We start from the raw sequence: 24,237 nt of genomic DNA on the forward strand, positions 1-24,237 counted from the left end.
ATTAAAACGCTCCTTACCTGGTTAAAAATGGTTCAGCGGTTCTTCAGACATGTATATTTTTAATTTTCTGTTATTCCCTGGCTTGGGACTCAGTGGGAGGTGTTATCATCTGGGACTCGGCCACACGTCATTCTAGCTGGGCGGAGCTGCCGCCCGGCTCGGTCTGTTTGTGAATAAATACACCCTCCGTCCCTCCCTTCCTCCCACCCCCGGCTTTTCACTCATGCAGCCCGTCTTCTTACTTGTATAGCTTGAGTGAAGCCAGGGGGAGAACGCCGCTTCCGGGTGTACGGAACGCGGCGCATGCGCGGCCCTCCACACCAGACCGAGAAAGAAGAATTAGACCAGGAGGATAAGTTCATGAATATTCATGAGCCAGGCGGCAGCTCCGCCCAGCTAGAATGACGTGTGGCCGAGTCCCAGATGATAAGACCTCCCACTGAGTCCCAAGCCAGGGAATAACAGAAAACTAAAAATATAGATATCTTAAGAAGCGCTGAACCATTTTTAACCAGGTAAGGAGCGTTTTAATCAGGATCACCCGCACTACAAGCCTGTGTAACAGGTTTAGTGCGGGTGATTCTGATGACAGATTTCCTTTAAATGCAGTCTTCCACTCGTCCCCTTCCCTAATACGAATCAAGTTGTAGGCACCTCTAAGATCCAATTTGGAGAAGATCTTGGCACCTCGCAGGCGATCAATCAACTCTGAGTTTAAAGGAAGGGGATAACGGTTTTTAACAGTAATTTTATTCAGTCGCCGGCAATCGATGCAAGGACGTAAGGACCTATCTTTTTTTTCCACGAAGAAGAAACCAGCTTTGGCAGGAGAAGAGGATTCCCTGATAAATCCTTTCTGTAGGTTCTCCTGGATATAGGTTGACATGGCATGGGTTTCTGGAACAGACAATGGGTAGATACGGCCTCTGGGAGGTGTGGTACCTGGCAGCAAGTCAATAGGACAATTGTATGGACAATGTGGAGGCAAAACTTCAGCTTGCTTTTTGCAAAAGACATCAGCATAGTCTTGGAGGAGAGGAGGTAATCCGGGTTGAGGACTAGACGAGGATTCCAACTTGGTCACACGTATGTGTATACAGTGGTCGTTGCAGTTGGGCCCCAGCGAAGGACTTCTCCGGTTTCAGCGAGTACAGCGAGGACATCATTAATTTGACTCGATAAACCTCTATTAAAAGTAGCACAGAGGGCTTCGTTATTCCAGGACAACTCCGACGCCAAGGTTTGGAACCGGATGGCATACTCGCCAACAGTGGAGTTGCCCTGGGAGAGACTTAGCACAGCCGTCTCAGCAGAGGAGGCACGGGCAGGTTCCTTGAAGAATGTACGAAATTCGGTCAGGAATGCCTGGAGATTTGAAGTAATGACATCACTGCGATCCCATAGCAGAGTTGCCCAGGCCAAGGCCTTTCCAGACAGGAGACTGATGATGAAGGCCACCTTTGCACGTTCTGTGGAGAACTGGTCCGCCATGAGCTCAAAGTGCATGGAGCACTGTGTCTCGACAGGACTTGGGATCCCCCTCATATTTTTCAGAAAGAGACAAGCGGAGTCTGGTTCCGAGGGGACTGCAGCAGCTGGATGTTGTACTGGAGCAGGAGGAGGAGGCTGTGGCAGTGGCGGTTGCTGCTGAGCGGTTAACAACTGCTGCCTCATGGCGGATAGTTGGTTAAGCTGCTGTGCCTGCTGGGCCAACTGCAGGGACTGAAGCGCCACTATAGACGCAAGATCCAAGTTGTCAGGCAGAGGAACCCCAGTTGGATCCATGGCCAGATCTTGCTGTCACATACCTGGATGCGGATGTCATGGAGCAGGTAGTGGATCCTCTACCTGTGTGGCAGATGACTCGGACCGTATCGAGGAGAGGAATCTAAGGTGCCGCTGGTCTTCACCAGAGCCCGCCGCAAGGCAGGATGAATTTGCTGCGGCAGGCGGCACCCAGGTCGCTACCCAGATACGGTTCGACCACACAGGTACTGGGCAAGGCGAGGTACAGGAGGATGAGACAGAGGCGGGGGCACGGGGCTACTGCGTTCACGGCCAGTGCTAACCGCCGGAGCGCAGTATTTAACAAACTACTATAATATTGCTCCTATATACAAGAATATAACTACTATAATACTGTCTCCTATATACAAGAATATAACTACTATAATACTGCTCCTATATACAAGAATATAACTACTATAATACTGCTCCTATGTACAATAATATAACTACTATAATACAGTCTCCTATATACAAGAATATAACTACTATAATACTGCTCCTATATACAAGAATATAACTACTATAATACTGCTCCTATGTACAATAATATAACTACTATAATACTGCCCCCTATATACAAGAATATAACTACTATAATACTGCTCCTATATACAAGAATATAACTACTATAATACTGCTCCTATGTACAATAATATAACTACTATAATACTGTCTCCTATATACAAGAATATAACTACTATAAAACTGCTCCTATATACAAGAATATAACTACTATAATACTGCTCTTATATACAAGAATATAACTACTATAATACTGCTCCTATATACAAGATTATAACTACTATAATACTGCCCCTATATACAAGAATAAAACTATTATAATACTGCCTTTATATACAAGAATATAACTACTATAATACTGCTCCTATATACAAGAATATAACTACTATAATACTGCTCCTATATACAAGAATATAACTACTATAATACTACTCCTATATACAAGAATATAACTACTATAATACTGCCCCTATATACAAGAATAAAGCTACTATAATACTGCACCTTTATACAAACATATATCTACTATAATACTGCTCCTATATACAAGAATATAACTACTATAATACTGCCCCTATATACAAGAGTATAACTACTATAATACTGCCTCCTATATACAAGAATATAACTACTATAATACTGCTCCTATATACAAGAATAAAACTACTATAATACTGCCCCTATATACAAGAATATAACTACTATAATACTGCATCCGTATGTACAAGAATATACTATAATAATTGGGACACTCTGAGGTTGGTGTCTTTACGTACTGTACAGAAACACACCCAGCAGCATACTTAATGTTTATAGGTATATAACCTATTACTACATATACACACCTATAACATAGCTCACAATTACAATGATGATACTGTGTAAACCTATTTCAATCAAATAAAATATATATATATTTACTTTGAATTCCACATCGACATCCTAAATAGAAAGCCCTGTAGTGTATAAAATCGGAGGGTAGGGGCTCATGACGGGGAGACTGGGGCTGGACGTGGGGTCAAGGAAGGCACAAGGGGAGGAGTCAGGAGGGGATATAAGGAGGAGGGGGTTAGCGGGTAAGGGTCAGTGACACGTAGCCAGGCAAGTTGGCTGAAGAAGCTCCCTACCTTCGCCATGGATTTGGACGTTTTGTTGCAGCGGCTGCGGGGCGAGGCCTTGCTCCACAGTCAGGGCTGGCTGGAGTCTCAGGTGCCTGCTTTGGCTGGAGTGGCGGGGCCGTCGGGAGCGCATGGTGGTAGGAGCAGTGGGCGGCGGTCCCGACCTCCGGCGCATCTGAGTCATGCTGCTACGGCTGCTGCTGGCACGGCGGTGGCTATTGCCTCTGGACAGGTGGCTTCTGGATCGGCAGCTGCTGCTTCTTCTGGTGTGGTGTCGGCTGGAGCTTCTTCTGCTGGGAGGACCATCGCTTCTTCTGCCGGATCTGCTGTGGCGGGTGAGTGGCCGATGTCCGGAGTCGGTCGGATACGGGAGTGACAACTGCTGGGTCGGTGGCGGCCAGTGGGTCCAGTGAGTGTACCACCTTCGCCTCTCCTTTGGGGGTGGGGAATTTTGGGGGGGGTAGCGGGTTTGCAAGTTTTTCTGGCTGGGATTTAGGCGCGGTTGCATAGTAGTAGTGTGGGGGTGGCGGGTTCTCCTGCTTCTGTGTGGGGTGCGTCTGGTGGGTTGGGGACAGGGCCTGCTGAGGTTAGTGAGGTTGGGGGGGCTCCAGCGGTGGTGCCGGCGCCTGAACGTAGTGGGGGATCAGTGGGGGTTGGCGCTTGTGCGGGGGCCTCTGTTGCTGCGAATGCTGGGGGGATTGAGGATTCGGGCGCCAGTGCGCCGGGGGGGTGTCGGCCTCTGGGACGGTTGCTGTGCCGGGGACGGTTGTGCGGCTGGCTGACTCTGCCTGGGGGGAGGTGTATGTCTGTTTTGAGGGTCCCCTGGGGGTTCATCTGAAGGCGGAAGTGAGGGAGAAAATTTGAAAGAGGGAATACGTGGAGATTTTTTCCCTCCTTCCGCCTGAAAAATTTAATTTGGATAAGGGTAAGCCAGAGGATAGTAAAAAGAAGGAGGAAGAGGAGGAGTGTCGGCGGTATCGGCTGATACCGCGGACGTTCTCCAATTGGATGCAAGCTTTTGCTATCTTGGCTAGTGTGGTGGGGGAGAAGAATCCGGAACATTGTTCCGGTCTCTTTTGTTGTCTTGATTCGGTGGGTGTTGCTTACCGGGTATACGGAGGCACTGCGTGGCTCCGCTATGATGAGCAATTTCGGCAAAGGATGGCAGTGCGCCCATCTTTGCGCTGGGATCATAAGGATATCGGCCTATGGATGAGGCTGATGGCGGCGCCAAAGGGGGGTGGTCTGGGGCAACAGTCCTTTCGGGAGGGCACCGGCGGCTCTGGTTCAGGGCGGTCGGCCGGAAAGGAGGTGTGCTGGAAATTTTATGATGGCAGCTGCAAGTTCGGAGCGGATTGCCGTTTCAAACATTAGTGCTCCGGTTGCGGGGGCGCCCATGGCTTGTCTCGGTGCTTCCGAAAAGGGAAAGGTAGGGGGGGTGCTGACCAGAAGGGGGGCGACGCCGGTGATGGTGGAAAGGATGGCTCCTTTCCTCGATCAGTACCCAAATAGGCAGGCTGCCAGGTTGTTGTGGGAGGGATTTTCTGTTGGGTTTAGGATTCCTAATGTTGTTGGGGGATCTGGGGGAGGGGCGTAGTGCGTAACTTGGTGTCAGCTTTGGCGCAGCCTGTGCTAGTGGAGAAGAAATTGCATAAAGAAGTGGCATTGGGTAGGATGGCGGGGCCTTTTGTGTCCCCGCCTTTGGCTTATTTGCGTATTTCTCCTCTTGGTCTGGTTCCTAAGAAGGAACCAAACAAGTTTCGCCTCATTCACCACCTCTCGCAATCCGGCGGGGGAGTCGGTGAATGACGGTATTGTTCCAGCTCTGTGCGCGGTGTCATACACGTTGTTTGATGCTGCTTTGGTGTGGGTGAGGCGGTACGGGCGGGGGTCCCTTCTTGCTAAGACTGATGTGGAAGCGGCTTTCCGCCTGTTGCCGGTTCACCCGGATAGTTTTCCGTTGTTGGGGTGTTGTTGTGGGGGGCGTTATTTTGTTGATCTTTGCTTGCCAATGGGCTGTTCTATTTCCTGAACTTATTTTGTACAGTTCAGTGCTTTTTTGGAGTGGATTGTGCACCGGGAGTCGCAGGTTTCGTCGGTTTTACATTATCTCGACGATTTTTTGTTTGTTGGCCCGCCGGGGTCTAGGGTTTGCGCGGCGTTGTTGCAGGTTATGACGCGGGTGGCTGGGTGGTTTGGAGTGCCATTGGCGCCCGACAAAACGGAAGGGCCAGCTACGTCGGTCAAGTTTTTGGGAATAGTGATTAACACTATTGCTATGGAGTGCAGGTTGCCCGAGGAGAAGTTGGTGGAGATGAGGGAGGAGGTGTCGCGGGCATGCAGGTTAAAAAAGTTGCGGTTACAGGAGGTCCAGTCTTTGCTGGGCCGTCTTAATTTTGCATGCCGCATTATGCCTATGGGGCAAATTTTTTGTCGGTGCTTGGCGGCTGCCACGGCGGGTGTTAGGCGACCGCACCATTTTGTGCGGTTGTCGGCTGATTTACGGGAGGATCTGTGTGTGTGGAGTTTTTTGGGAGAAGTATAATGGGAGATCAGTTGTTCAGGATCATCCTATCTCTAGTCGGGACTTGCAGTTGTTTACAGATGCGGCAGGGGGTTTTGGTTTTGGTGCTTATCTGGGGGGCCAGTGGTGTGCAGGGGGAATGGCCGTTGGCTTGGCGGGAGGCTGGATTGGTACGGAACTTAGCGTTGTTAGAACTGTTTCCGATCATTGTGTCGGTTGAGGTGTGGGGGGCGCGTTTTGCTAATAGAAAAGTAATTTTTTACTGTGACAATCTGGGGGTGGTGCAGGCTATTCATGCCCAAATGGCGAATTCCCCGCCGGTGGTGCGTTTATTGAGGCATTTGGTTTTGAAGGGTCTGGAGTTTAATTCGCAGTTTGTGGCTTTGCATGTGCCGGGGGTTGAGAACGGTGTGGCTGATGCTCTTTCTCGTTTTCAGTGGGAGCGGTTTCGGGAGTTGGCGCCCAGTGCAGACGAGGAGGGGATCCCTTGCCCGGATTGGATGTGGAAGCTGGTGTGACGGTGGCCATGGGCTTGGTCTGTCGGTCTGTGAGTGGGGCTACCTGGACGGCCTACCGCAGGTGGTGGATGGATTGGGAGGCGGTGGTTGGGCGGCTGGGAAGCCTTAGTACGGGGGCGGATTGGGAGGCGGCTTTGTTGTTTTATGTGGGGAGGGCTTTTTGTGAGGGTGTTTCGGCGGCCAGTATGGGCCGGCGGCTGTCGGCCTTGGCCTTTTGGTTTAAGGCGCGGGGTATGCAGGATTTTACTAAATGTTTTTTGGTGCGGCAGGCGATTAAAGGTTTTGTTTTTCGCTTTTGCTTAGGCTGGGTAGCGTTTTGGGGAGGGGGTTTGTTTTTCTGAGTATGAGGTGGCTTTGTTTAAGTTGGCATTTGCTTTGGCTTTCTTTGGGGCCTTCTGCATTTCGGAATTGGTGGCCCCGTGCAGAGTGGCGGTTGGGGGCCTGTTGGTGGGTGATGTCAGTGTGGGGGTTGGGGGTTTGGCATGTATAGTGCGCCGGTCTAAGACAGACCCGCATGGTCGGGGGGCGTTGGTTTGGCTGGCGCCATTGGGGGGGTCAGCGATGTGCCCTGTGGCGTGTTACGGGGTTTTTTGGTGCCTTCGCCCATTGGGGGAAGGGCCTCTGCTGCTGCATGCGGATGGGTCATTTTTATCTCGCTACCAATTTGTGAGGGTTTTTCGCTTGTGTTTAGGTAGGCTGGGGAGAGTGCCGGAGGATTTCTGCTCCCATTCGTTTCGAATTGGGGCCGCTACGGAGGCGGCTTGGTGGGGGTTGCATGCTGATGTCATTAAATGGATTGGGAGGTGGGAGTCGGACAGGTTTAGGCTTAATGTGCGGCCTCATTTGCTGTGATTTTGCTGTTATGTGTTCACATGTGTTGCCTGTATTTTTCGTTCTCTTTTGCAGGTGCTGGGCAGTGTCTTATTTGGATTGTGGGTCACTCCTATGTGGCCAGAGGTGGAGTTCGGGCGGAAGTTCAGCCGGATGGTCGTCAACTGGGGTTCACTCGATCGGCAGCGCATGTGCGCTGGCTGGGTAAAGGGGGCTTGTTGTGGGCGGGTTTGTTGCCACATATTCAGTTTTTTGTGGGGATGGATAGGGCTACAGACGTTTTAGTCATTCACGCTGGGGGGAACGACTTGGGGGTCCGGAGGTCTAGAGACCTGATGCGTGATATAAAAGTTGATTTGCTCAGGTTGTGGGCTACGTTTCCAGGGGTCCTTATAGTCTGGTCTGACATGGTGGCTAGGAAGAGGTGGGAGTTGGCTCGGTCCGTGGCTGGGGTGAACAGCGCTCGAGTCAAGGTGAATAAGGCGGTGGGGAAGTTTGTGGCCCGATATGGTGGATTGGTGGTTCGCCACCGTGAACTTGAAGGGAGTGCCCCTGAATTTTTGGCCCGTGATGGCGTTCACCTGAATGCTATGGGGATGGATTTGTGGATTTTGGAAATTAAGGAGATGTTCAGCGGGCAGTGGAGTTGTGGCGGAAAGGGGGCGTGTAAGGGGTCAAACGCCACCGTTGTGGCGGTAGCGGGAGAAGGATTTGGAGGCAGGAGTGGCAATTTATGCTGGTTAAAAATGTGTTTTGGTGAGTGGCTGGGGACGGTACTCAGCATGGTGGATAATTCTCTGTGGGCATGGGCCCCGGGGAAAGGTTGGGCCTCTGAAACGGTGTCCCGGGGTTTGGTTGATTAAGGCCAGGGGCAAATGTAGGAGGCCTAATACACGGGTTTAATTGAGGTCTAAAAGGGGACGATGCCTCCAGATTCTTCTTCCGCATTACTGGGTTAAGAACTGTCATAAGTTGGGGTTTGGGATTATTGGTTGTATGATGTTCATACTGTTTGTTGTTAAACAATGTTTAAATTGTAAAAGGTTGTACCCAGTGATACAGTGTACCCAATATACCAGTGTACCCAGTGATACAGTGTACCCAATATACCAGTGTACCCAATATACCAGTGTACCCAATATACCAGTGATACAGTGTACCCAATATACCAGTGTACTCTATATACCAGTGTACCCTATATACCAGTGATACAGTGTACTCTCCCCAGGGCACCGGCTGCTCCTCTGCCCCACATAGTGGATAGTCCTGATGGGGAAGGGCATATACTGTCACTGGGGTCTGGGTATATACTGTCACTGGGGTCTGGGTATACACTGTCACTGGGGTCTGGGTATATACTGTCACTGGGGTCTGGGTATATACTGTCACTGGGGTCTGGGTATACACTGTCACTGGGGTCTGGGTATATACTGTCTATGGGGTCCGGGTATATACTGTCACTGGGATCCGGGTATATACTGTCACTGGGATCCGGGTATATTCTGTCACTGGGATCCGGGTATATACTGTCACTGGGGTCCGGGTATATACTTTCACTGGGGTCCGGGTATATACTGTCACTGGGATCCGGGTATATTCCTCTTTCCTTCCTCATTAAACTAAAGGGCTCTTGTTTTTCTTGTCCTGTGTTTTCAAATATTTTTTTTTATAGATAATGTGGAAGTTAGTAGGCAGAGGGGGGCCTTGAGTTGTGTAAGGGGCCCCAACATTTGTGATGACAGCCCTGGTCTTGTATATAATCACTTATATGGTATACAGACCCTGTGTACAGCTGGTAACTTTCGCTATATGGGCACTGTGTGGGGGGAATACTGGTCTGTGTATAGTGGTTTTATTCAGTACAGTATGGCGGTATTATCAAGTTATTGTGTGATGTATATAATTCCTCCTTGTATACGGGTATTATTGTGTGATGGTATATATTTCCTCCTTGTATACTGGTATTATTGTGTGATGTATATAATTCCTCCTTGTATACGGGTATTCTTGGTCATGGAAAATTATCTTACCTATGTTAACTTGTTATATATTTTCTTTTCTATTATTTTGTGTGTAGGTTGGGGCATTAGGAGGCATTTGGGTTGGATAGGGGCGTGGCAGAGGTGTGGCCATGAGCGGAGCCTCACAGGGGGCCCTTGCTTTATTTGGTCCGAGGGCCCTGAGTGTTGTCAGTCGGCCCCTGCCTGGGTGGTCACATGGGCTGGGTAACCTCCTGACCAGCGTGACTCATGTCACGGTATCGTAGGACGCTCCTCCCCCCTGTCAGAAAGAGGATGGTATGTGCTGCTTTCCTGCCTGGCCCACGCCCGTCAAAAAATGTTACTGTGTGACAGCGGCTGAGGTCCCGCCGGCGGTCATTGTTCTCTGCCTCTGAAGTCCCCCAAAAAGGTACCACCACCAGTCATGAACTGACTTGCCATTCAGGTACATAGAAAAGCTAGGTGACAATTTCTCACCTAACTTTTCCATGCTCCTGAATGTCATGCCTGCTTATAAAAGCTCAGTTATTATAGGCAGACATGCCATTCAGGAGCATGGAAAACTAAGTGAGAAATTGTCACCTAGCTTTTCTGTGTACCTGAATGGCAATGGTGCTTATCATAGCTCAGCTATTAAAGATAGATTTACCTATAACCTATAGTCATATCTGTCTATTCTATGGTAAGCACATATGCCATTCAGGAGCCCAGAAAAGCTAGGTGACAATTTCTAACCTAGCTTTTTCATTCTCCTGAATGGCATATCTGCTTATAATAGCTCAGCTATTATAGACATATTTGACTAAAGGTTATAGGTAAATCTATATATAATAACTGAGCTATTATAAGCAGATATGCCATTCAGAAGCATGAAAAATCTAGGCGAGAAATTGTCACCCAGCTTTTCTGTGCTCCTTAGTGCCATTTCTGCTTATATTAGTTAAGCTAATATAGACAGATTTGCCTATATTTTATAATAAGTTATCCTTATAGTCTATAAGCAACAATGGCATTCAGGAGCATGGAAAAGCTAGGTGATAAGTTCTCACCTAGCTTTTTTATGCTCCTGAATGGCATATCTGCTTATAATAGCACAGCTATTATAGACGGATTGGCCTAGAAGTTATAGACAGGTGTGCTTGACCCCTTCCTGCGAAAAAAAAATTAATAATAACATTTAATTAACCCTTTCCCTAATAAAAGTTGAATCACCTCCCTTTTCTAATAAAAAAATAAATAAAAATGTTATCCAAAAAAAAGTGGTATTGCCGCTTATAATGTTGAGTAATCTGCAAGGTCAATGGCCCAATTTGGGTGTCGTAATCGTATGGACCTACAGAATAAAGCAAATGGGAGAGACTTATAAAAACCTGTGTAGAGTAGTGGTGCAGTTGCCCATAGCAACCAATCAGATTGATTCTTTCATTTTTTAAAAGGCCTCTGAAAAATGAAAGAAGCGATCTGATTGGTTGCTATGGACAACTGCACCACTACTCTACACAGGTTTTGATAAATCTCCCCCAATGTTTGCAAAAAGTGCACTGTGTAGAAAGACCCCAAAAATTGCATTTTTTTTCCAAGTTTGTCCCACAAATATTTGTTTGTGCGTTTCACTGTAGATTTCGTGGTAAAATAAGTGATGTCATTGCAAAGTATAATTGGTGACGCAAAAAAACAAGCCCTTATATGAGTCTGTAGGTAGAGAAATAAGAGTTATATCTAGAGATGAGCGAATTGGAGCTGACGAACCCAAATTCATTACGAATTTCAGAAAATATACGATTCGCAACGAATGCGAATATCGCCGCGATTCTATCGCGCAAATCGCTTCATTAAACTCCAGGTGCAGGCTCCAGGGCATCTAAAATGGCAGATTCACATGTCCGTACAAGGGGCAAGGAATGCTGGGAAGGCAGGAAGAGAAGTAGGCGGGATGACCCTGAATCACATGCAGGATGCAGCCTATCAGCAGCCAGTCACCCCTGTGATGTCACAGCCCTATATAATCGGCAGCCATCTTGCGGACAGTCACTTCATTATATTACACTGCAGAAGGATCATAGGACGCAGAGCCTGTGTGTGTTACAGCAGAGAAAAGCGCAGTCCAGCAGCGTTTAACATCCTCCTAGTAACATCAGATAAAAGAAGCGATCCTGGCAATTTAATGTGCATAAAACATGTGACGAATGCGCTTTATTTGTGTTAAACAAAATTGCTTTGTGTTGCTTTTTCATTTTATATATTTCGATTAAAAGGCCCATCAAAATCTTCAGCACCAGGCCCATGATCCTCTTAATCCGGCCCTGATCACTGGACCTAATATCTCCCCTAAATCCAGCGGATCTCTACTATACAATCCTTAAGAAACTAAATTGAGCTTATCTGATCCCAACCGACTGTCAATCGCTGCTCAGCTATATCTGTAGAGACTCTGTTATCTGGACTGTTACTATTACTACATATACAGAAATTCTTCAGTAAAAGTTCCTGCAAGTTTTCCGTTAACAGTGGTTGTGGACATCACCTATTGCTCTTGGGAAGGGTGGCAATAGGCCTATCAAGAATACAGCATTTAACCCTCACCCTGGCGTCACTAGTGACAAGGGTTAACAGCGCCCTTAACTGTCCTGAACAGCAACACCCCAAATACCCTACACTCCCCCAAGACAGTATCCTCTAATCCGCCACCACAACTCTATTTGGCGTTGCACGAACAGGATTCGGGTGTGTGCCTACTGCTGTTGCCACTAGTGAAGTTGTACTCCGCCCCCAGAAAGTAACGGACTTTATTCATGTGTCGCAAACCGCATTATAGTGTACAGGAGCGGTGCGTGTGGTGCAACTTGCAAGGGGGCCACGCGAAAAGTAAGGGGGGAGGCGAAGATTTATTTGCTGAAATGTGTAAACTGCGAAACGAATTCATGCTACATTCCTCTGGTCCGGTCAGCACGGGAGGAGTTAACCTGCTGCTGGAGAAGTGCGCAAAGAAGTCCCGCGCTGCGCCCCGCCCCGCCCCTGGGCGTGGCTGCCAAGTTGCTGTTTCGCAGCCAAAAGGGAACTTGGAGACACAGGAGTTGTTTCTGGGAGGACAGGAAGTGGGCTGCACCGATGATGTCCTTCCTGCTGGCTGCCATTTTGGGGAAGCCCGCTATAAAAGACACGACACAGAGCGACCTCTTCAGTCTGCACAGAGAGCTGGAGAGTACAGACATGGTGGAGAGCAGCATTCCACGTGGTGAGAACAGCACAATGGCACCAAAACAGCGGAAAGTTGTGGCAGTCGCAGCCCGACTTTTCCAAGAACTTGCTGACCGTCTGCAGCGGTTGTCATTAGATGAAGAGGGGGCCTGCAATCTTCCCCCACTGCCTGATGATGACAACGATTGGCCAGACACATCTCCAGCAGAGAGCGCAAGGACACCTGGAGGTGCATCGCCGGTGAGATTCTCCCCTCACCACAGAACTTGGGGCTCGTGGGCCGAGATCCCATCGGAGGAGTCTGCAGTGAGTACCCCGCCAGTGGTGGACTATTCTTCCTCCTCCAGCCATGAAGCTAAAATACCTTTATCTACTTTGCCAAGTGCACGATCGTGCTCACCAGATTTGCCCCAGTGGATCTTTGGGGACGAGCCGGGACTTATCAAGTATATGCACGCGGTTCTACAGCCTATACCTGGGAAGCCACTCCCACCAATTCCAGCCGCACAAAGGTAAAGGGCCCGTCAAGAAGCCGAGCTGGCTGAATTGATGGACAAGTTAAAGGCCCGACACAGAGAACTGTACGCCCCTAAGCATGTGCATTTGCCTCCTGAGGAAAGAATTCCCTACCAGGAGAATACTAAAGAAATGGAAGCTTTATTCATCCGCAAATGGGACCATCCCCGAGAAGGGGAGGAGCCTCTAGAACGACGGAGAGCAAATGTGGCCAAGTTCGACAAGGTCAGAGGTTATGCGACACCCCTAGATTGCCACACAGGGCAAACCATCCTCGTAAACCGGTGAGCAGTACAGAGGTCATATCTTCATAAAAAGTTCTACTCCCTGGAGGTGGGTGAAATTGTGGAGTACACCCCCGTCCAGAGCCTGCGTGGAGAATGGGCTGCAGCGGTCACAAGACTAACAGCCCCAACACAGCTTCCCTTCAAATACTTTCCGTCTACAGATTGGGAATCGGATCCCTTCAACTTGAGGCCGAAATGGTCTGCTCCTGATGCCTCCACCAACGTACTCAAGGAGGAGGAGCCTCTACAGCATCAATCATCTTCTATGTACAGTAAAGTTCCAAGTCCTGCTCAAGTTCAATAAAGTAAGCCTAAATTGCGGGCACCAAAGACCGTACCTAGACCCTCTCGGAGCAATGAGAGTTTGTCTGTTCCAGAGGTACCAAGGTACGTACCTAGGCCCTCTCGGAGCAATGAGAGTTTGCCTCCTGCACAGGTACCAACGTATGTACCAAGGCCCTCTTCTGATATGGAGAGTTTTCCTGCTTCCAGGGCACCGACGAAAGTGTTTTTCCCCACTCCTGATATGGAGATGGTGCTAAAACCCTATGCACCAACTGTGCTCCCGGCCAGTAAGCCTTTGGTCACCCTCAATTCTACTCTCACCAATGTGGTGTGGGAGAGTTACATTAACTCCTTGCCTGCTTTAGATGTTGGGAGATATAGAGGTTCTACAAGAGGCACAAGGAGATTCCGAAGAAATGTCTTGTAATGTTTATTGCTTTTCTATGCTAACCACTTTTGTTTTTCAGTAAAAAAAGTTCAAGACATGTGCCTAGCAGGACGGTGCTAAAATTGTTCCAGTTTCAAGTTCAGCAACGTAACCATCAAGCTTTTGTGCCTGACCATCAGGTCAAGAGACTCCTAGCCAGTAGGAGATTCATACGTTTTGTCCCAGGTTGAATTGGGACAACCGTAAAACATAGACTCCTAGTGTAGGTGGACTGCAGATCCTTACACGTCCATTTTGTGTACATAACCCTATATTTATAGGACTCTCTTGCTGAGATTTGCACTTATCAGGTGTATGCGCCTGAACCTTGTTGGAGTGGTAATAAATTAATGTATTAATTATAATAAAAATGTATATGGTTTCTGTACACAGAAAAATAGCTTCATGTCTGTGTACATAAAATGTAAGTAAATGTTGTACACGGAAAATTGTCCGCTAGATGCACATCAGGTGTACACCAAACACAACAAACGTAAATAATTCTTGTACACATGTACATACAAAGGTATAAAAATGCTAAAAGGTGTTTTAGTAGTTGCTAAATAGGTGACTCTCTTGGCTCCTCCGAGAGTGACATTGTTTCGCCAATCGCTAGCACCTTTCATCAAACAAAACTACCCTTAAAGGGGACCTCTCATCAAATAAACTTTTGATATATTTTAGATTAATGGATGTTGAATAACTTTCCAATAGCATGTTAATGAAAAATAGGCTTCTTTCTATTGTATTTTTCCCGATCAGTCCTGTCAGCAAGCATTTCTGACTCATGCTGGAGTCCTAAATACTCAGAGCTGCCAGCCTGCTTTGTTCACAGCCAAACAGGCCGTGAACAAAGCAGGCTGGCAGCTCTGAGTGTTCTCCTTTGTGAACAAAGCAGACTGGCAGCTCGTAGTGTTTAGGACTCCAGCATGAGTCTGAAATGCTTGCTGCCAGGACTGGTAGGGAGACCCCTAGTGGTCATTTCTTCAAAGTGGAAAATTAAATAGAAAGAAGCATATTTTTTAATAACATGCAATTGTAAAGTTATTCTGCATACATTAATCTATAATATATCAAAAGTTTTTTTTATGAGAGGTACCCTTTAAGATAGCAAGACTAACTAGTAAGCAGTACTTGCACACATAGTACTTAAATTACTCACTTAAATGAACTACCTCAGCCTACTTCAGTACATACACACAAAAAAAAATAATAATAATATCACATTCAAGAAACACTTAGGAATTGTAGCCTATTGATACCCAATTTCTGCCACTGTTAGGTACACTCATATTTCTCTTCTCTGTATTACAATTAGATTGTAAGTTTTTTGGGTGAAAAGTATAAGCTTCTCAGAGACATGGCCAAGGTGAGGACAGCTGAAACACAACATCACTGGACAAGACTAGGCCAAGGTAAGGGTGGGAGGGGGGGCTGATATCACAATCATGCCCTCCCGAACCCAGAATTCTGAACATAATCTTATGATAGGGGATAAGATGTTTAGCAAAGGGAGTACCCCTTTACGATGTATATACAGTATCAAGGGTCCATTGTTCACTCTACCTGGATGATTCTGGGTTGGTTCTTGCATGTTAACCTCACCTCAGTAAATTCTTGTGTCCTTCTTGCGTTTGCCCCAAAACTAACACTATTCTGTCCTTACACAGTTCAGCCCATTTTGACCATGTCAGCTGACCATAGCTTGAAAGTCAGGTCAGACGTCTTTAATTGGGACAAGAGACTTGTTGATGTCCATCCATCTGTTGGGCCATGGTCCTATGATATCTTCCTTGATCGTACTGCCCCTTGTCCTATTCCGTGATGGCCAATTAAATGGGACCAAACGCAGCACCCGTTACAGCCTCTGTGTGAACGATGGTTGTGTCACATGTTGGAGTGTCCCATCCTCTTCATTCTGCTGACCAGAAAAGGTCCTGGAGGTTGGAAACCCACTGAGTTACATTTTGATGGCCCCACCATTGTTAGACTCTTTAGATTTTTCTCAGCTTGAGATCCACCACATCATATAACACCTACTTGGCATGACTAGCATTATAGTTATGACTAAATCCAATTATAAGTGATTGTGAAGATTGTCATGACCCAAAAATCTCACCAGTTAATTTCATCCATTGGAGTAACCGAGCAGTGATCGATGTTCAGATGACATGGTTATGACTATAGATATGTCTACCAATACCGGTGTGACAACTAGAGATGAGCGAATTTACAGTAAATTCGATTTGTCACAAACTTCTCGGCTCGGCAGTTGATGACTTTTCCTGCATAAATTAGTTCAGCTTTCAGGTGCTTCCGTGGGCTGGAAAAGGTGGATACAGTCTTAGGAGACTCTTTCCTAGGACTGTATCCACCTTTTCCAGCCCACCGTAGCACCTGAAAGCTGAACTAATTTATGCAGGATAAGTCATCAACTGCCGAGCCGAGAAGTTCGTGACGAATCGAATTTACTGTAAATTCGCTCATCTCTAGTGACAACAATAACAATAAAGTCTAACCCCGCCTTCAATCTGGAGAATAACGTGATCTCTCACATTAACTATTACAACATTTCATGGAATAAAACATGTCAGTAGCTTCCTCTATGTTCCAGTCTTCAACTTCTCTCTGCCGTGTACAAACCCTTGTCCAGAACGTTGCGTTCCGCTCTACGGAGCGCAACGATTTATTAGTGTCGGCTGTGAATTATTACTTCATCCCCTGCGGACATCTCTTCTTATTGTTATTTCCTTCCTATCATATTTATTGTTTATTATGTTAATTGAGGAAATGTTCCGGCTTAGCTGACATATTTATGGACTTGGGTTTAAGTCAGAGAACAAACCCTTTATTACAATGGAAAAGGAACAATTTGTGGTTTTGGAAAGACTAAAAGACTTTAAGACGCTTCACTGGAAATCTTGACTCGACTCTGATTGAAGAACAAGGTAAGAAGGACTGTCGGGGACTGAATATGGTTATTCTTCATATAATTAGTATATATATATATATATATATATATATATATATATATATATATAGATAGATAGATAGATATATAAGGAATATGCAAAGTAACTCATCACACCACCTTCTCAGCTACCTGAGAAGGTGGTGCGATGAGTTACTTTACATATTCCTTACCCAGAATGTCCGCGGAGTGCTAATGGCCTTTTTGAATCACCATTTTACACCTTAAGCGGTGTTCCTCTCCCTGAGGAAAATACTTGACCCATATATATATATATATATATATATATACCGTATTTATCGGGGTATACCACGCACCGGCCTATAACACGCACCCTCATTTTACCAAGGATATTTGGGTAAAAAAAGTTTTTTACCCAAATATCCATGGTAAAATGAGGGTGCGTGTGTGCGCGTGTATACCCCGATACACCCCCAGGAAAGGCAGGGGGAGAGAGGCCGTCGCTGCCCGCTTCTCTCCCCTGCCTTTCCTGGGGTCTAGAGCCCTGCTGCCGGCCCTTCTCTCCCCCTGGCTATCGGCGCCGCTGCCCGTTCTGTCCCCCTGACTATCGGTACCAGCGCCCCACTGCCGGCGCCGACAGCCAGGGGGAGAGAAGCGGCGCCGACAGCCAGGGGGAGAGAAGGGGCAGCGGCACCCATTGCTGGCGCCGCTGCCCTGTTGCCTCCCCCCATCCCCGGTGGCATAATTACCTGTTGTCGGGGTCGGGTCCGTGCTGCTCCAGGCCTCCGGCGTGCGTCCCCAGTGTCGTTGCTATGCACGGCGCGGCGCACTGACGTCATGCGTCGCGCCGTGCTGCGCATAGCAACGACATGGCAGCAGCGCGGACCCAACCCCGGCAACAGGTAATTACGCCACCGGGGATGGGGGGAGGCAACGGGGCAGCAGCGCCGGCAATGGGTGCCGCTGCCCCTTCTCTCCCCCTGGCTGTCGGCGCCGCTTCTCTCCCCCTGGCTATCGGTGCCGGCAATGGGGTGCCGGCACCGATAGTTAGGGGGACAGAATGGGCAGCGGCGCCGATAGCCAGGGGGAGAGAAGGGCCGGAAGCAGGGCTCTGGACCCCAGGAAAGGAAGGGGAGAGAAGCGGGCAGCGACGGCCTCTCTCCCCCTGCCTTTCCTGGGGGTGTATCGGCGTATAACACGCACATAGATTTAAGGCTAAAAATTTTAGCCTAAAAAGTGCGTGTTATACGCCGATAAATACGGTATATATATATATATATATATGTGTGTTTCGATAACATGTTCTATCCTGTATCCTGTTATATATTTAAAAAAAAGAAAGAAAAATAATATAGATATATTATATGTAATATATATATATATATATATATATATATAAACAGGGGAATACAGCAGCACACTGTTAGCACAAAGATACAGATAAAACATGAAATGCTATATACGTTTCACGTTTTATCTGTATCTTTGTACTGGCAGTGTGCTGCTGTATTCCCCTGTTTATATATATTTAGCCTAGCAGCGTGCACCTATATGCCAGGTCCATGCAGTAGTTTTGGTATCAGTAGTGCTGGCCAACTTATCCTTGTTTATATATATATCTAAAATATAAAGGTGCATGCAGAGTCCAGACCTGGGTCAGGGGTCCATGTATAATGCAGAAAAATGGGATGTCCACAGAACACAAGTTCCAAAAAACTCCAAAATGTATTCCATCAAGTGAGTGTCAGTAGCAATGTTTCAGCTAGCTCTCCTGGCCTTTATTTATTTAGATATATTTTATATTTTTATTTTGAAATATATAATGTGATACAGGACAGAACATGTTATCAAAACCTCATATTCATAACAATATTGGAACAATTGGCAAATGTCCTGGAAATGTCCATATAAAAGTTGCTTCTTGTTATGGAAGTGTTTGCTTCCTATTCTTGTATTATTTATGTATCGCTCTTACTGCTTGTTTGTTCCCTCTCCCATCGTGGTTACCATTATTCACGTACTAACGACTAGTTTGATGGATGGATTTTCATGTCTTGACGCACCTTGATGGATCCTATGGACTTATTGTGAGGTCTGTCAGATTTCTGTCTGGGTTCCAGATTTTTTGCTTTATTTGAACAGATAAATATATTTTTACATTTTTTTATTATTTCATTTTACATTGTATCTAGTATGGAATGTGGACACTCTCCATGTTCCTTTCCCTCACACTCCATTGACCCCCCAATGTCTTTATTTCCAGGTTCTCCGTCACCATGTCCATCCGTACCCTCTTCCACTTCTGTATTCTTCTCTTCTTCATTTTCCTTTCATACCAAATTTACCAAATCACCCAGGTTTCCAGGTCCTCAAAGTCCTATGATACGGAGAAGATGCCGGTCCACGTTCTCATCTTATCGTCATGGCGTTCGGGCTCCTCATTCATGGGGCAGATCTTCAACCACCACCCTGATGTCTTTTATCTCTTTGAACCTGGACATCCTGTCTGGAAGAGATTTGGAAGTTTAGGGGTTGGCGCCAATTTACTTCACTACCCAGTAAGAGACCTCATCCGCTCACTGTTCACCTGTGATGTTACACCGCTACAACAGTATGTCTTTGGCAATGGCTGCTACATCTCCAGCATGTCCTTCTTTGCAGAGAGTCGCGCTTTGTGTTCGCCGCCATCTTGCTCACGCCCCATGTTACCCGAGGGCTATAATCGCACGATATGTTACCAATACTGTAGGAACAGCACTTTTGAAAACATGGCAAAGACATGTGACACTTACAATCACAGGGTTATGAAAACTGTTCGGATTCTGGACTTTTCGGTCCTCCGTCCACTTTTTTGGGACCCTGCGCTAGATCTTCGGATCATTCACCTGGTGAGAGACCCCAGGGCAATAGCGTCATCGAGGAGATACTTCAGCCTTTCTGCTGATGATAAGGTTGTTCTGAAGGAACATGACAAGACCATAAATGCTCCAGTGTTGGCCAAGATCTGCAAAGCTCAGGCAAATATAAACAGAATGGCCAAGGCGGAAGGGCATCACTTGGATGGGCGATACATGCTCCTGCGCCACGAGGATTTATCCAGAGAGCCCATTGTGAATGTCAGAAAAATATTCCAGTTCTCTGGCCTTAAAATGACCACAAACTTTGAAAGCTGGATCTATAACATCACTCACATTGATGAAAGCGACCGGATATTCATACCGTTCTCTAAACAGTCTTCAAAAGTCATTCAAAAATGGAGGAAGACCATGGACTTTAACAAGGTTAAGGAGATCGAAGAATACTGCAAGGAAGCCATGGATCTGTTTGGTTACCTACCAGTGAGTTCAGAAGGGGATCAGAAGAACATGAACATCGACTTTGTTTTATGACCCAGGATAATGGACAACGCAAGGGAAGCGAAAAAGGAATAGAAGCTTTAAAGGGGTACTCCGGCCCTAAGACATCTTATCCCCTATCCAAAGGATAGGGGATAAGATGTCTGACCACGTGGGTCCCGCCGCTGGGGACTCCCGCAATCTTGCATTCGGCACTCACCTCTTTGAGCTGCACGCCGCGCTGCCAGCTCACAAACTGTCGGGTGCCGACCACGGGGCCGGAGTATCGTGACATCATGACTCCGCCCCCGCAGGGCGTGACGTCACACGGGGTGGAGTCGTGATGTCACGATACTCCAGCCCCGTGGTCGGCACCCGACAGTTTGTGAGCTGGCAGCGCGGCGTGCAGCTCAAAGAGGTGAGTGCCGAATGCAAGATTGCGGGAGTCCCCAGCGGCGGGACCTACGCGGTCAGACATCTTATCCCCTATCTTTTGGATAGTGGATAGGATGTCTTATGGCCGGTGTACCCCTTTAAAAGGGAACCAATCAGCAGATTTTAGCATATATAATGTTTAGCAACGCATTATATATGCAAAAATCATTATCCTCACCATCCCGGGGGACGTTTTTGCCCCTAAGGATGGGGAAGATATTAAGTTATAAAGTCCCTCCCCCCCCCACAGCCAACTTGCCCCTGGGCAGGGACTTCTACTTACCAGCTCCTGTCGCTCCGACCATGGTCCTGTCCCATTTGGCCTGACTTATGGCTCGTGCCACTTCTCTGCTCCGTCTGCTTAGGTTGTAGAGCGATGAGGCAAGCCGTCAATCAAGCCAATGGGGCGGGGCCACGGCTGGAGCAGTGGGGAGCTGATAAGTAGAAGTCCCTGCCCAGGTGACTACTCACAGGGAGGCCGGGGGAGGGGGACGACGACGACTTTATAACTACATATCTTCACCATCCCTCGGGGCAAAAACGTCCCCCCGGGGGATGGTGAGGATAACAATTTTAACATATACAATGCATTGCCAAGCGTTATATATGCTAAATCTGCTAATTGGTTCCCTTTAAGGCTTCGTTCACACACAGTATAAAACGAGCCATATTGTTTACTAAAATATGGACACAAAATTAAGTATTTTAGCAAAATATTGGCCCTGATGAAGTAATAAGGGTGTGTTTAACTGTTTATTGGGTTCTGTTTTTCTTTCCATGTTATTTATTATTCTGACGCAATGGTTTGTTTGGCGCATTATGACCATCGACCACAATTCAGGTCCCACGTTAGTGTCAAGAACTGGGACACATTGGGGGAGATTTATCAAGACCTGTGTAAAGGAAAATGTTGACCAGTTGCCCATAGCAACCAATCAGATCGCTCCTTTCATTTCTCAGAGGCCTTTTTTGGTTGCTATGGGCAACTGGGCAACTTTAGCTCTGTTTTGCTTTTGATAAATCTCCTCCAATGATTTTTCACAGGAAAATGTGTCAAATAAATTAAAAATGTTTTCACCCATTACATCAGAGTCTGCTTTATGCTTTATTCTAAAAAAAATATTATTTCATTTGTAAACAGTGTAACACGGCACTAACTCGGAAAAGTGTACACTATGGCTAAAAAAAAACAAAAAACAAAAAAACTACATTTGGAATAGAAGAAAAAAAAACAACACAGATCAATTAATTTTACATTAATTAAATGATTGAATTTGAAATTGATTTAATTTCTAAAAAAAATATATATATATTTTTTAAATGCCTAATTATTGATTATTAATCCATCCAAAATCTACATAGTTTTTTTTTCCCACACAAATGTTTGTTTTCTCTCCGCGTTCATGGGGTGAGGAAAATATATGACGTTCTTGCACTTTTTTAGGTGATTTCTTAAAGGGGTACTCCGGCCCTGAGACATCTTATCCCCTATCCAAAGGATAGGGGATAAGATGTCTCACCGCGGGGGTCCCATCACGTTCCGCCCCCGCTATGCAAGTCTATGGGAGGGGGCGTGACGGCTGTCACGCCCCCTCCCATAGACTTGCATAGCGGGGGCGATGGGTGACGTCACACGGGGCGGAGTCGTGACATCACGATACTCCGGCCCCATGGTCGCCACCCAGCTGTTTGTGAGCTGGTACCGCGGCGTGCAGCTCAAACAGGTGGGTGGCGAATACAAGATTGCGAGGGTCCCCAGCGGCGGGACCCCCGCGGTGAGACATCTTATCCCCTATCCTTTGGATAGGGGATAAGATGTCTCAGGGCCGGAGTACCCCTTTAAGTAAATACATGTGATTTGGAGATTTCCTGTAGCCGACTCTTTTTCAGAATTTCTTGGGATTGTGGTCTAGAAGCCGGCTTGAATTTTCTACACAAATTTTGGCACAGACAGCATTCCCCACAATTTTGGGGCACAACCTGATAAAAAAAAAACAGTTGGAAGCACATTAGTAAATTGAGGCCAATTTGTTGTATTAAAGGGGTATCCCGGCCATAGACATCTTATCCCCTATCCAAAGGATAGGGGATAAGATGTCTGATCACGCGGGGGGGGGGGGGGGGGGCGACGCTGTGACCCCGCGCGTTCTCCATGAAGCACCTGCATTCTATGCCGGGCTGCTACTCCAGTTTTGGAAACCTCTGTGTTTCCGGGACTGGAGACGTGATGTCATGCCACGCCCCCTCGTGACATCACGCCAACAATGGTAACAATGCGTTATATACGCTAAAATCGTTATTCTCCCCATTCCCGGGGGACGTTTTTTGCCCCCAGGGATGGTGAAGATATTAAAGTTATAAAGTCCCCCCGGCCGCCTTAAAAGTAGTCACCAGGGCGGGGGCTTCTACTTACCAGCACCCATTGCAATTCATTGTTCCGGCTGTGGCCCCGCCCTGTCGGCTTGATTGACGTTGTGCGTCATCGCTCTGATCCCTAAGCAGACGGAGCAGAGTGGTGACGTGAGCTGTCAATCAAGACAAGGGGGCGGGACCACGGCCGGAGCAACGGGTGCTGGTAAGTAGGGTTGATATGTTGTAAAGCCTGTATAATCAATAGGTTTTGCAATTGCTTTCATTAGAAAATTTTCAGTATTTCATAGTGATAAAGCCAGTCACACAGCTGCCCCCGTCTGCTTGGACACATACTAGTCCTGCTGTGTCCTTGCGTCATCACCTATGTCATGGACACACTTCTTTGATTGACAGCTGTGAGCGCAGGGCTCAGAGCTGGAGGAAAAATCCTCCCACTGTCATCTTGTGTCCCGCTACTGTCAGTGAGGACAAGCTGGGAGTTGTAGTTTTGCTAATGCTAGGGGAGATGTGAGCAGACAGCATACTGAGGGAGGGGGCGGAGACCTGCACAGTGAGGCCACGCCCCCTCCCTTTGAGAGGAATTCAGACTAGTGAGCTAAATTAAAAGTGTAATAAAAAAATACCGTATTTTTCGCCGTATAAGACGCACTTTTTCTTCCCCAAAACTGGGGGGGAAAAGTCGGTGCGTCTTATACGGCGAATACACCCCTATCGCGGCGGTCCCTGCGGCCATCAACGGCCGGGACCCGCGGCTAATACAGGACATCACCGATCGCGGTGATGCCCTGTATTAACCCTTCAGACGCGGCGATCAAAGCTGACCGCCGCGTCTGAAGGGAAAGTGACACTAACCCGGCTGTTCAGTCGGGCTGTTTGGGACCGCCGCAGTTTCACCGTGGCGGTCCCGAACAGCCCGATTGAATAGCCGGGTTAGTGCTTACAGGACACCGGGAGGGACCTTACCTGCCTCCTCGGTGTCTTCTCCGATCAGGGATCCCCTGTATGGCCGGCGCTCTCCTTCCTCGTCGTCGCGTACATGCGTAACGACGTGATGGCGGTGACGGAGAGCGAGGATACCCGGCCGGCAGCAGAGACGTTCCGGAGCGACGGGGACACGGCGACAGCGATGGAGCGACATCCAGGGCAGC

At 47.4% G+C, this 24,237-nt stretch overlaps 2 protein-coding genes across 4 annotated transcripts; both read left to right on the top strand.

The window, feature by feature from the left end:
* Positions 1–1,780: 1,780 nt before the first annotated feature.
* Positions 1,781–14,363, top strand: LOC130291833 (uncharacterized). The gene is made up of 2 exons (XM_056541152.1): positions 1,781–1,832; positions 11,557–14,363. Exon 2 carries the CDS (start codon positions 12,410–12,412, stop codon positions 13,013–13,015), a length of 606 nt encoding a protein of 201 aa, XP_056397127.1. The 5' UTR covers positions 1,781–1,832; positions 11,557–12,409; the 3' UTR covers positions 13,016–14,363.
* Positions 14,364–15,330: 967 nt separating this feature from the next.
* Positions 15,331–20,366, top strand: LOC130291834 (carbohydrate sulfotransferase 6-like). Of its 3 annotated transcripts, XM_056541154.1 has the most exons (4): positions 15,331–15,429; positions 16,802–16,962; positions 18,978–19,038; positions 19,210–20,366. In XM_056541154.1, exons 3-4 carry the CDS (start codon positions 18,986–18,988, stop codon positions 20,333–20,335), a joined length of 1,179 nt encoding a protein of 392 aa, XP_056397129.1. In that variant the 5' UTR covers positions 15,331–15,429; positions 16,802–16,962; positions 18,978–18,985; the 3' UTR covers positions 20,336–20,366. The 3 variants fall into 3 exon arrangements, with proteins under 3 accessions (XP_056397129.1, XP_056397131.1, XP_056397130.1); XM_056541155.1 differs by lacking the exon at positions 16,802–16,962 and having other exon boundaries at positions 15,353–15,429; XM_056541156.1 differs by lacking the exons at positions 16,802–16,962; positions 18,978–19,038.
* Positions 20,367–24,237: the final 3,871 nt, after the last annotated feature.

This window comes from Hyla sarda, chromosome 9 (assembly GCF_029499605.1).
Source record: "Hyla sarda isolate aHylSar1 chromosome 9, aHylSar1.hap1, whole genome shotgun sequence".
Taxonomy (NCBI): Eukaryota; Metazoa; Chordata; class Amphibia; order Anura; family Hylidae; genus Hyla; species Hyla sarda.

Coding starts and splice junctions, on each gene's coding strand:
- LOC130291833 (XM_056541152.1), top strand. CDS start 12,410: ATGATGTCCTTCCTGCTGGCTGCCATTTTGGGGAAGCCCGCTATAAAA.
- LOC130291834 (XM_056541154.1), top strand. CDS start 18,986: ATGGATTTTCATGTCTTGACGCACCTTGATGGATCCTATGGACTTATT. Junction 19,039..19,209: donor TCCTATGGACTTATTGTGAG/GTCTGTCAGATT, acceptor CTTTATTTCCAG/GTTCTCCGTCACCATGTCCA.